Raw genomic sequence first — 12,002 nt, 5'->3', positions numbered from 1 at the left:
GTTGGCCTGACACATCCATCAGAAGGTGTGGTGAGCCCAAGGAAAGCATCCATAGTAAGGATAGGGTTTCGTTGAAAGAAGAAAGGGTGTAGAAAATAGCCTGCAGATAATTAGAGATACTATTATAAGAATAAACCAACTCCAGCACGTATTAGGACCACTTTCGTTTTCTCTCAGGACATAAGAGTAGAGTTTAGTTTAAATTGTTTGCATTGTCCATTTCCTCTGGATGATAGGGGGTAATGCAACTCCTAACAATGCGAAAGACTTCCCAAAGTTCATTTGAACTCATGTTCACTGAAAATCTGACATGCAACACCAGAACAGACAGACAAACCATGAGCTGGCATTCTGACTGTAGTTGAGGACTATTGGCCACTGGTGAGAATGGCCTACATTTAACTGCATGAGGACATCCCTGAATATGACAACATGCTCAGACCCATTACTACTAGACTGAAGGACTATGAAAGCCATTTCAAAGACCTCTAGAGGTCTCTTGGTGACCTAGAATCCCGTGCTGCAGTGAGGTTGCTTTCACAAAAGTATACCTTTCACAATTTTGACAGTCGTCATCAATATCAACAGCTGTCCTGGCACAGTACCACTGCTTTCTGCAGCAGTTATCTTTTGCATCATTTGGTGTCATGCTTGATTACGAACTGCTATGATCATTTGGCCCTTGAGGGTCTCAGGAAAACATATTGCTTCACCTCTCTCCCTGTCATGACCAGCTGGTGACGACTTCTTCCTCTATTCAGCATCTCAACAGTCTCTATGCCTGTTTGGATCTCTTCATCAACTAGCAGTGGGATGGTGAATATTGGGCACTCCAGTACTAGTTGCAGTTGAAACTATCTGAGGTAGTGTTTCAAGGTAGTTGCAAAAAAAGTGAAACCATACTTAATTTTGCTTGACTAGACCAGTTTTGGATTTTATTCTTAAATCAGTTGGCAACACCCTGCTGAATCTTAGGCAAAATGCCATAGGGAATCAGGGACAAAATATTGACTTTGACTTGGGACATGGCATCAGCTACAGACCCGTTCAGCTTGGCAGAGGTGAGATCCCTCCTGTGGCCATATTTCAACTAAGGGCATCAGAGTGTTGCATTACCTTTGACTGACTAGTACCAGATCTGCAGCTGAAACTCAGCAAATTCTGTTGTTCAAAGATTAACAAGTTTGAAAGTAGCTGAGTGGGCTGTTGTCTGTAAATACTTCAAACTCTGCATCAGACTGCCTCTGAACCTTTGTGAAATAGCCAACCTCAAAGCTAGCAGTTCAAGTTTCACACTGGAGTAATTCTACATTTCCTCTTGTTTGGCTTGTGACCCTGACTGCAATAACCACTCTTCTGCCTTTGAACTTCTGAGAGCAGCATTTCTAGGCCAAGAAAGTTGGTGTTGCTCCCCAGTTTGAGATGGAGATAGAAATTATGGTAGTCAAAGAGAGGTTATGAGACAAGATTTTGCTTGAGCACTCAAAAGAAGTCTTCACACTGGGGTCCAACTCCTTGAGATGTACTGTGCAGCATCATGCTTCATACATGCTCCTTCAATCAATCCTTTAGAATTTTCCGATTTCCTCAGCAAACCATAGAGTAGAGTGACTAAATGTCATTACCTAGAGTATCCATCTAGACCAGGGAACCCATGCAGTTCCCTCCTTGTCTTAGGTCAGGGCTGCTACTCTACTGCTCAGATTTCTCCCCACAGGAATAATGCCTTCCTTTGTAACAAAGTGCCCAAGATACTGTACTTTTATCTGGAAAAGTTGGCACTTTTCTGGTTTGATTTTCAAGTTAAACTGTAACGAGCAAGCTGAGACGGTGTCTCGTCTTTTAAGAGTCTCTTCAAATGTGACATTGAAAATGAGTATATTATCCAGGTACGTAAAGAGAGATTGAAAACACGGGTCACGAAAAGCTTTCATGCGCATGAAGGTGATAATGGCAATTCCTATCCTGTGAGCTTTGAAGTGTTGCATTTGAATCCTCATGTAGCTGAAATCTTAGACTTTCTCAGCTTTGAATAACCAATGCAAATTCTAACCAAACATTCCTGGTCTGGAATTTTCACAATCTAAATTATTTCAGTGAGGTAACCAATTTCCTTAACTGCTCTGAATAATCTCCTTTTCTAGGAGCAATACTATATTAGCATCTGACATGCATTCAGGTTGTCTTTGAACTGCCCAAAACCTTCCGAGTCTCTTGATTTTTCTAAGCTAAAACTCATTCCTTGATTATTCTAAATTAGAAGCAAGCTAATGTCTTTCAGTGTTTTCTCTCCTTTTTATAAATCTCTGTAATGCGAACAAACTTCCACCAATATTTCAAGAAGCCTTCGGTCATCTGCTCTGTGACACATACTGATTTAAAATCATGGCAGCGAAAAGACCAGCCTTATCATTTATTAAAACTTTTCACATAAATAGACCAACATCTGTGTGCCACTAGTTTAAAATCCACACATGATGGTGAGAATAGGATTAAGCAACCTCCGTTTGGTCTCATCCAACTTGCCAATGTCCATTCTTGACATGAGATTAGAGATGTCTCCTCCAGTGGGTCCACAATCCATACTAGGGACAGGTTTCAGGACACCTATGAACAATCTCGGTTGGAAGTAAATGTCGTTGTTGCTGAAATTGGCAATCTGCATAGGTGCCTTACAGTTCATTTCCCACAGTGATCAGGACAGTTCCCAGATTCCTGCTACATGTGACAAGAGGTGCTCTAGGAAGGCCTGATGTTGACCAGTTGTTGATGGCTGACATAAGCCTTCAACAACAGACATGTTGCTGCCAGGTAGAACAACAGCTCATTTCCCTTCTTCTCAGACAGTTCCAGAGTCCCCTACAGGGTCATGCATATTTAATGCATGGACAATAAAGGAAAAAATATTGGGAGCTTTTCGGGAAGGCACAGCAATAATCATTGGGGATTTAGACAGTATAGACAGAGCCATAATCAGATGGGTAAAGGTAGCTTACATGAGAACTTCATAGAATTATTTTTGGATAATGTCTTATAATAGCATGTTTTGAAATAGAGAGGAGGCTATACTAGATATGGTAATAAAATGTGACGCTGGATGAACACAGCAGGCCCAGCAGCAACTCAGGAGCACAAAAGCTGATGTTTCAGGCCTAGACCCTTCATCAGAGAGGGGGATGGGGTGAGGGTTCTGGAATAAATAGGGAGAGAGGGGGAGGCAGACCGAAGATGGAGAGAAAAGAAGATAGGTGGAGAGAAGAGTATCGGTGGGGAGGTAGGGAGGGGATAGGTCAGTCCAGGGAAGACGGACAGGTCAAGGAGGTGGGATGAGGTTAGTAGATAGGAGATGGAGGTGCGACTTGGGGTGGGAGGAAGGGATGGGTGAGAGGAAGAACAGGTTAGGGAGGCAGAGACAGGTTGGACTGGTTTTGGGATGCAGTGGGTGGAGGGGAAGAGCTGGGCTGGTGGTTTGGTGCAGTGGGGAGGAGGGGACGAACTGGGCTGGTTTAGGGATGCGGTGGGGGAAGGGGAGATTTTGAAGCTGGTGAAGTCCACATTGATACCATTGGGCTGCAGGGTTCCCAAGCGGAATATGAGTTGCTGTTCCTGCAACTTTCGGGTGGCATCATTGTGGCAGTGCAGGAGGCCCATGATGGACATGTCATCTAAAGAATGGGAGGGGGAGTGGAAATGGTTTGCGACTGGGAGGTACAGTTGTTTATTGCGAACCGAGCGGAGGTGTTCTGCAAAGCGGTCCCCAAGCCTCCGCTTGGTTTCCCCAATGTAGAGGAAGGCACACCGGGTACAGTGGATGCAGTATACTACATTGGCAGATGTGCAGGTGAACCTCTGCTTAATGTGGAAAGTCATCTTGGGGCCTGGGATAGGGGTGAGGGAGGAGGTGTGGGGGCAAGTGTAGCATTTCCTGCGGTTGCAGGGGAAGGTGCCGGGTGTGGTGGGGTTGGAGGTCAGTGTGGAGCGAACAATGGAGTCACGGAGCGAGTGGTCTCTCCGGAAAGCAGACAGGTGTGGGGTTGGAAAAATGTCTTGGGTGGTGGGGTCGGATTGTAAATGGCGGAAGTGTCGGAGGATGATGCGTTGTATCTGGAGTTTGGTAGGGTGGTGTGTGAGAACGAGGGGGATCCTCTTTGGACGTTTGTGGTAGGGGCGGGGTGTGAGGGATGTGTTGCGGGAAATGCGGGAGACGCGGTCAAGGGCGTTCTCGACCACTGTGGGGGGAAAGTTGCGGTCCTGGAAGAACTTGGACATCTGGGATGTGCGGGAGTGGAATGTCTTATCGTGGGAGCAGATGCGGCGGAGGCGGAGAATTGGGAATAGGGGATGAAATTCCTCATTGTGGGAGCAGATGCGGCGGAGGCAGAGGAATTGGGAATAGGGGATGGAATTCCACTATCCTCTCCTTTCTCTCCATCTTCGGTCCGCCTCCCCCTCTCCCCCTCTCTCCCTCTCTCCCTATTTATTCCAGTTCCCTCTCCCCATCCTCCTCTCTGATGAAGGGTCTAGGCCCGACATGTCAGCTTTTGTGCTCCTGAGATGCTGCTGGGCCTGCTGTGTTCATCCAGCCTCACACTTTATTATCTTGGATTCTCCAGCATCTGCAGTTCCCATTATCTCTGATACTAGATATGGTATAGTGCAATTGACTAATGAATAATCTCAGAATGAGGGCACCCCTACACGGCAACAATCAATGTAGTATCCACCACATTGGACAAACTGGCAGGAAGCTAGCCACCAGGATACACGAACATCAACTAGCCACAAAACGACATGATCCACTATCACTCGTATCCTTACATACAGATGAGGAAGAACACCACTTTGACTGGGACAACACATCCATCCTAGGACAAGCCAAACAGAGACACGCACGAGAATTCCTAGAAGCATGGCATTCCAACTGGAACTCCATCAACAAACACATTGATTTGGAGCCAATCTACCATCCCCTGAGAAAAAGAACAGGAAATGACATCACCAACCCAAGGAAACCTAAACAGATAAATAGAAAGCGGGACATAACACCAGTGCTACACCGGAGGCTCACTGATGATGTTACCTAGAATGGTGACGAAACGTCTGAAAACTAACCTTCCAGCTCAGTGAGCAAACTCACATCCATTATTAAGCTATTAATTCCACATATTTTAAAATTCAGATTGAGATTCAAGTCCAGGTCCCCAAAGCGTTACCTGAGTTTCTAGATTACCAGTCCAGCCACATTACCACTACACCATCTTCTGTGTAGGTATAATGATTTGTGCAGTGTCTTAGTTTAGTTAAACTCATTTGGTAGAAAATAACGTTTGAAAATGTAATCACTGACCTTGAACACACTCTTATTAGGTCATTGAACAAATTGCGGTAATTTGGTCAGATTCTTGGAGTTAGACTTTTGATATTGACCTTTATAACTATCTGCTCTCATTGTCCTTTATGTGCATACCTTGATGGCCTCGAAGTCCTTGCAGCAAAGCTTGCATTGAAGCCTTCAAAGATCTAGGAACACTGATTCCTCCATGTTTTGCATTCCCTGGATGAAAGCCATTCCCTTCACACCTGTGAATACCTGCCCCTGCTTTAGTGCCCTCTCCTCTATGAGGTGTAGTCTAGTATGAATGGTGCTAGCTACTTATGATACCTTACTCGTAATAAGTCCAACAGTCAACGGTGTGGTTGGTGTTAGCTGGAAGCTAAAATCGTTTAAATGATTTGTAGCATGAAGTGTAAGTGTGTGTACTGTTTCATTGCAATTAACAGAAGTGTACAATTGATTTAAACTTTGTCTTCTGGTGTTATAGCTAATTTTTATATCATTTGACCTTTCATAAATGTTAAAAGTTTGAAGTGGGCAACAGGTGTAAATTGAAGTCTTTGTTTCTTTTTAAAGTTCATGCAATTACAAATGCTTTCCACTTTTTTAGTAATATTGATCGCTTTTACAAACTGAGTTTTTCATAAACTAGTTAACCAGCTGACTAAAATGAAAATTTAGCATGATATGTGCTTTGTCTAAACTACTAAAATTTTGTTAAATATAGTCTTAAAGAGGTAAGCCCCAACATTACTGAGTATAGTTGAAAAGTATTTAAATACTTGAATTGTACTGTGATTGTGAATGGTGATAATGCATATATTAATACTTTCAACATCCCACCTGCTTGAATACTGAATTGCAGGAATTTTTCTTCTAATGAACCACAATGACCTTGTTACCACCCCACTGCACTTGCACAATAGTTCCTGAAAGGGCACTATGCTCTAGTTGTTGTGAAGCAGTGTTTAAATGTTACTTTCGTTTGTTACTTAACAGATGATTCTTTTACAACTTTTATAGACTTAAATGTGAATTCTAATACAATGTCACGAATGTAATTGTTCTTTCTCTAATCTCGACTAATACACTGTGAGGGATAAGCATATAAAATTAAACTTTGAAAAATGACAAATTAGTTCATGTATGTATTCAGACTAAGCACTTTCGTATGAAGGATACTTTCTCTCTTGCCTGAACTATTTTTGACTTGTATTGTGAGCAATTATTCCAGCAAGGACCTAATGCCTTCTCTTGTGCACATTTTTCCAATCGAACAAAGAAAGATGGGAAGTACAACAGCAGTTTTATCTGGCAGCTTTGCAAGCATCCTTGCTGCTTATTGGATTTTCTGGTAGGAATAGGAGAGAGAGTACAATATATTGGCCATAGATATAAAGCAGTTGGATTGTGATGCAACACAAATAAGGCCAAGTGTTATCCTAAATATTACCCATAATCTGTGCCAGAGATATCAGTTCTTCCCCGCTGATTATAGATCTCCTTAGTGACTGCTGGTAAACTAGAAAGTGAAGTTGAGGCCAAATTAGGTCAGTCATGACCTTTTTGAATGGTGTGTAGCTTCAAGGGGCTGCATGACCTACTGCTGCTCCTAATTCTTGTTTTTGTGGAATTACCATTTCTGTGGATAATGAAATTTGTTACAAATAATTGCATAGGGTTTGATGCTAAATTTGATAAAGCTGACTGTTTATTGTACCCTTTATCATCACATTGTTGAAGTTGCTAGTAGGAACTGACCTCCAATACCCCCCTCAGCGATTTGCTACCCTCCCTTCTGTATGAACTCAGTGTGGATGCTCAGAAGTTTACAACGTTTAGCAAATACACTAAGGTAGGAAAATAAAAAGATGTAAGAACTCATCTTTGTGGCAGGCAGCTGTTCTGCTATACTAAAGTCATGCCCCAGTTCCACTTTAATGGAAGACCTCAGCTCCTGTGATCAAAATTCAGGTCAAGTTGTCAAGGGAGTTCACTGTTCAGAAGAGGACAGTGTTTCTAATATAGGTAAAATGGTTTACAGATGAGTACATGAATTTGTATGTAGCAAAGAACTGTCTAAATGCACAGATCTTCAGGTTTCAGGTTAAATGAGCAGTGAACAGTTTGTTCTTAGACATGCTTCTTACTATAAGGTATCAAGTCTACTGTGTGGGGAAAATGATGACACCTATTGCTTAATCCAGTTTTCTGCCATTGAAACAGTAAGCTAATAAAACACGTCAAAATTAGAAGTTTTATAATGAAATACTATCTAATGGGGACTGTCTTTTTCCAACAGGTGACTCAGTTTGATCCAACTGAAACATTAATGGAAGTGAAACTCTATCCTCAGGAAACACTCTTCCTGGAAGCAAAGGAATGAATTCATCCATGGGACTCTGACTTCCCAGATAGTTGATAAAAGCTCAGCTTATGTCTGAAAGATGCAAGATCCTCCTTTGTTTTGTCCAGCCACATGCTACAACTATCTGCCTCTTCCAGAACTCTTAAATCAACATCATCATTGTAAAATGCCTGTATGCTGCCAACCTCTCAAGAATTGTAGATGTTTACAAAGATATATAGGAGGATAGCGATCTGTGATGAACACTGACTTCCACCCTTCACACTATTCTGGCCTATGTTTATTCATCAATGCACTATTCAAAGGTGAAGAGAATTATCTTAGTTTAGAGTTGGTTTCTTTGTACCCATTCAACCACAAACCCTGTATTACAATTCACCGAGTTTTTTGGAGCAAGTGCTTTGATTCAAAATTCTGTATTTGTTTTAATTCAATACATACTTGAGACTATGCTCATAAATGTGCATAATTCCATGTCTGGATTTCTACATAAAGCCTAATTTATGATTTCACAGTAGATAAGGGGTCATTCTTGGCCTTGGAGATTTACAGTATTATTTGGAATGTGTATGATTTTTATACCATGTGATTTCTTATTTGGTTTTTGGCTTTGGTAAAATGTAAGGATATAATTTTCCATTTGCAGCCTTATTTCTTGTTGAACCTATTCCACATGCTCAGAGCTGCTTCTTTCTCCTTTCGGGAGTCAGAGAAGTAACTAAATTGTTGGTATATATTATACAGGAATAAACTGATGTAGAGAGAAGACTAGTCAAGAGTGTTATGCCCAAGCACACTGAAGTTAATCCTTTACCAATGTTCTCATCATTTTCTATCTAGTCTCCTAGATCACACAGTAATGATCTAGTCCTCCCTATAACATTCTATTTTCAGTTAAGTTAAGCAAGTCCATTTAGATGTAACTAGAGCAGCTTTTGCTGCAAGTTGTTGGTTTTTACAAATTGAACAAAGGCCTCAACAAAGCATTACATTGCATTATATCCTGCAATACAATAGTGACTACATGTAAAGGTACTTCATTAGCTGTAAACTACTTGAGATGTCCTCAAGCCATGGAAGTATGATAAGCGTAAGTTGGTTAATTCATATTTGTGAAATGCATATCAACAAACCAAGGTTACCTACATTTCAACTTTAAATAGAAAAGAACAGTTACACCACTCAGAAATAATTTGTGGGCTGACCAAAGTGTGCTTAAAATAGAAATCTACGGAAAATAATGAACTGCCAAGAAAAAGGCAGATTACAAGAAAGCATAAACCATCTAAGAAAATGGCAGGTAAGTGACAGATCTCATTTAATATATGTAAATGAGGAATAATAAAGGCATAAGAATTTCAACTGGTAAGTTTCTCAGTCTTATTATTAAGCAAAGGCATCTAGATGATGTACAAGTCAAGATTTTATCAGTAGAAATAGGGGTAATGAGCCTGTGCAGTATGATGGGTCTGTCATGGCTGAAATACCATGTGCAGTTTTTAGCGCTTACTGCATGAAAAGAATAACCCTAAAAACAGATACCAGAGCTGAAGTGTATTAATTATGAGGAACCATTAGTGGAAATCCATCTTGTGTTCTCTAGGTCTGAAGTATGTGCAAAATGATAAAAGGAATCAATGGCATAAACAGATAATTTCCATCAATTGGTAAAACCAAAATGAAAGTTTATGATCATAAACATTTTTGACTTTAATTTTTCTTAGTTTTCGAGAAAAGAATGTACAAAATGTGAAATGCTTTATTGGAAAATGCTGATAGATTCCAAATTGATCAAAGCATTTAGCAAAAACTAGTTAATAACTCGAAGAAGAAAAGAAGTGATCATTGTTTGGAAAGAATACAGGAAGATGTAACTGCAAAGTGAAGCCCCAAGAATGGCCTATATTCAGTACAACCAAGAACAATTGAGTACAAAGTTTCTGTTGATCAGATGTTTCAGAAGGCTTGGTAATGTTTCAAATATTAATCTGTGCCATGGTAAAAGTATGATTTCAATGTTTTCCAGCTTGGAAAGAATTTTTATGTCTTCTAATCTGCTCCAACCAAAAATCTTTTTGTACATCAGACTTTGTGAGAATATTCGTTTTAACATGGAGTATTCTTTGAGTCTTTGATGTAAAGTTGCCACAGTTTTTTTTGTTTTGTGTACTGGGAATTGATTTTGATACCAGGATTTTGATACTCTTTTAATGTCCAAAATCTGTTTGTTTTTTAATTAATTTATGAGATATGAACATTATTGGCGTTACCAGAATTTATTGTCCATCCCTAATTGCCCACAAAAGTGCTAGTGATCTACTTTCATAATCAGAATGAAGTGACAAGCTAAGCCATTTCAGACGGGGAATAAGAGTTAACTGCTTTGCAATGGGGGTTGATTTCCTCGTATGGATAAGGGCATACAGATTTTCTTCCCTAAAGGATGTAAGTGAACCACATGGGTTTTTATGCCAATCCATTAGTTTCATGATCACTACTACTACTACTACTGATACTTAATTTTTAATCTCAATTTGTTTAATTTGTTGAATTTAAGTTTACCAGCTGCCATTGTGGAATTTGAACTTATGTCTCCAGCTCATTACTTCAGTCTCCTGAATTATTAATCTATTAAAGTGCAACTGTGTGCAGTTATATGCCACTGTATCTTGTGGGTTTATCTCGGTAATAGTTGCAAGATACTTTTTATACCACATAAAACATCACAATCTCATCTTGAAGAACTTCTACAACATTACAAGGTGGATGTAAGTGCACAGAATTGGCCTTATATGGGCTTTAGACAAAACAAAAATTCAAGATGATACCTGTTAGAAGCAACAATCAATGGGATACAGTTTCAATAGATTGTCACTGAAAATATATTTCTAGAAATCAGTGCACATTTGCACCAGGGTGCTCATCAAATGTAATAATATACTCAGTATGGCTGTCTTGCAGAATAGGATGCTGTTTGAGTAGTTGGCTAATGTGGCTTTCTGGACAAGCTGGTGAAAACCATGGTAGAAGCATTCAAAAGTCTATTCCTTCCATTTTTAAGTCCCAGTTAAACTTCTAACAATATGCATTAGTAGAGGACTAACTCTGTATTTGGTAGGATGCCCTGGTGGTTAGCACCAGCCATTTTTGCTGTGTTCTGGTTCTTTTTGTATATTGCCATGAGACATTTTGATAAGATACTTTTAATGGAATGACTATAAGATTCACAAACCCATGAATGCTATCGGTCACTGCTGGCAATGATAGCCATCTTTGATCGGGTTGGCATTGAATATCAAAGTACCCATTTACAGGTCAAATGTGATAGTGTTTTGTTCTTTGGGTCAGAAGATCTGGGCTTGAGTCCATGTTTGGATGTGTTGGCCATGTAAGTAAGTCAAAATATACCCAAACAAGTTGATAAAGAAAAATGCTTAAAAAATCAGAAATATCATTTTAACCAGTTAATTATTTGACAGCAGACTGATGGATACCTCAGTAAAATAATTCCCGGGCCAAGGCTACACAACATCTGGGTTTTTTAATTGGGAAATTAAATTTTACAGTTGTTGAAGTAAGGCGAGAGCTAATATTTTCCTCAATGTAAAAGAAAATACAGCTGGTGTGGAGGTTTCTTCTTGTCAAGCAAAAATGTGAAGGTTCATTATTAAGAATGATATTGATAGATGAGAATGTATTTACATCTGGGTAATCATGTTCATGGCTATACTGGTGCAAGAAGATGTAGGTGATTTTATGGAAGTACTACCTGTATATGTTAATTACAGTAGACATGCATTGTGTGAGCTACATCATATTTAGGGAGGATTATTGGAACATAATCTGCCTTTGGATAAAATTCTAAATATAATAGTTCCCAACACACTTATTTAGAGTGGTACAGTGTTTGGTCCACTTATCATATTAATATTGAATATGAAATTTCAAATATAGAATATTTAATATGGTAAGTGGACCAAACATTGTATCACTCTGAATAAGTATGTTGGAAACTATTTGTGTCTATTTGCATTATTTCTAAAGTAAGTATCAGTGTTATTTTTATATTGATATCACTGAGATGTCAAAATTAACTGTGACTGGAAAATTTGCTTAAGTCCTAAATTTAAAATGCTATCCAACATTGCAGTTTGTTGTATGAATTTCCTTATATCAAATATGACTTGTGTTAGTCTTAGTCTTAGCATTGGTGTGCAGTAAAACCATTTGATGAAAGTTAACCAAATGATAAACTATGCTTTCATCCTGAACATGAATGAAAACATTCAACTTTTAAAA

General features: G+C 39.6%; 1 protein-coding gene across 6 annotated transcripts in view; it reads left to right on the top strand.

The window, feature by feature from the left end:
* faf1 (Fas (TNFRSF6) associated factor 1) overlaps positions 1-8,225 on the top strand; it is a 394,938-nt gene extending 386,713 nt beyond the window's left edge. For all 6 annotated transcript variants that reach the window (XM_059647930.1, XM_059647931.1, XM_059647929.1 and 3 more), the window contains one exon: positions 7,638-8,225. In XM_059647930.1, the coding sequence (XP_059503913.1) occupies positions 7,638-7,721 (84 nt within the window). In that variant the 3' untranslated portion in view covers positions 7,722-8,225. The remainder of the gene's footprint in view (positions 1-7,637) is intronic.
* The last annotated feature ends 3,777 nt before the right edge of the window (positions 8,226-12,002 follow it).

Source organism: Stegostoma tigrinum, chromosome 8 (assembly GCF_030684315.1).
Source record: "Stegostoma tigrinum isolate sSteTig4 chromosome 8, sSteTig4.hap1, whole genome shotgun sequence".
Taxonomy (NCBI): Eukaryota; Metazoa; Chordata; class Chondrichthyes; order Orectolobiformes; family Stegostomatidae; genus Stegostoma; species Stegostoma tigrinum.
This window is presented reverse-complemented; position numbering and strand designations above follow the sequence as displayed.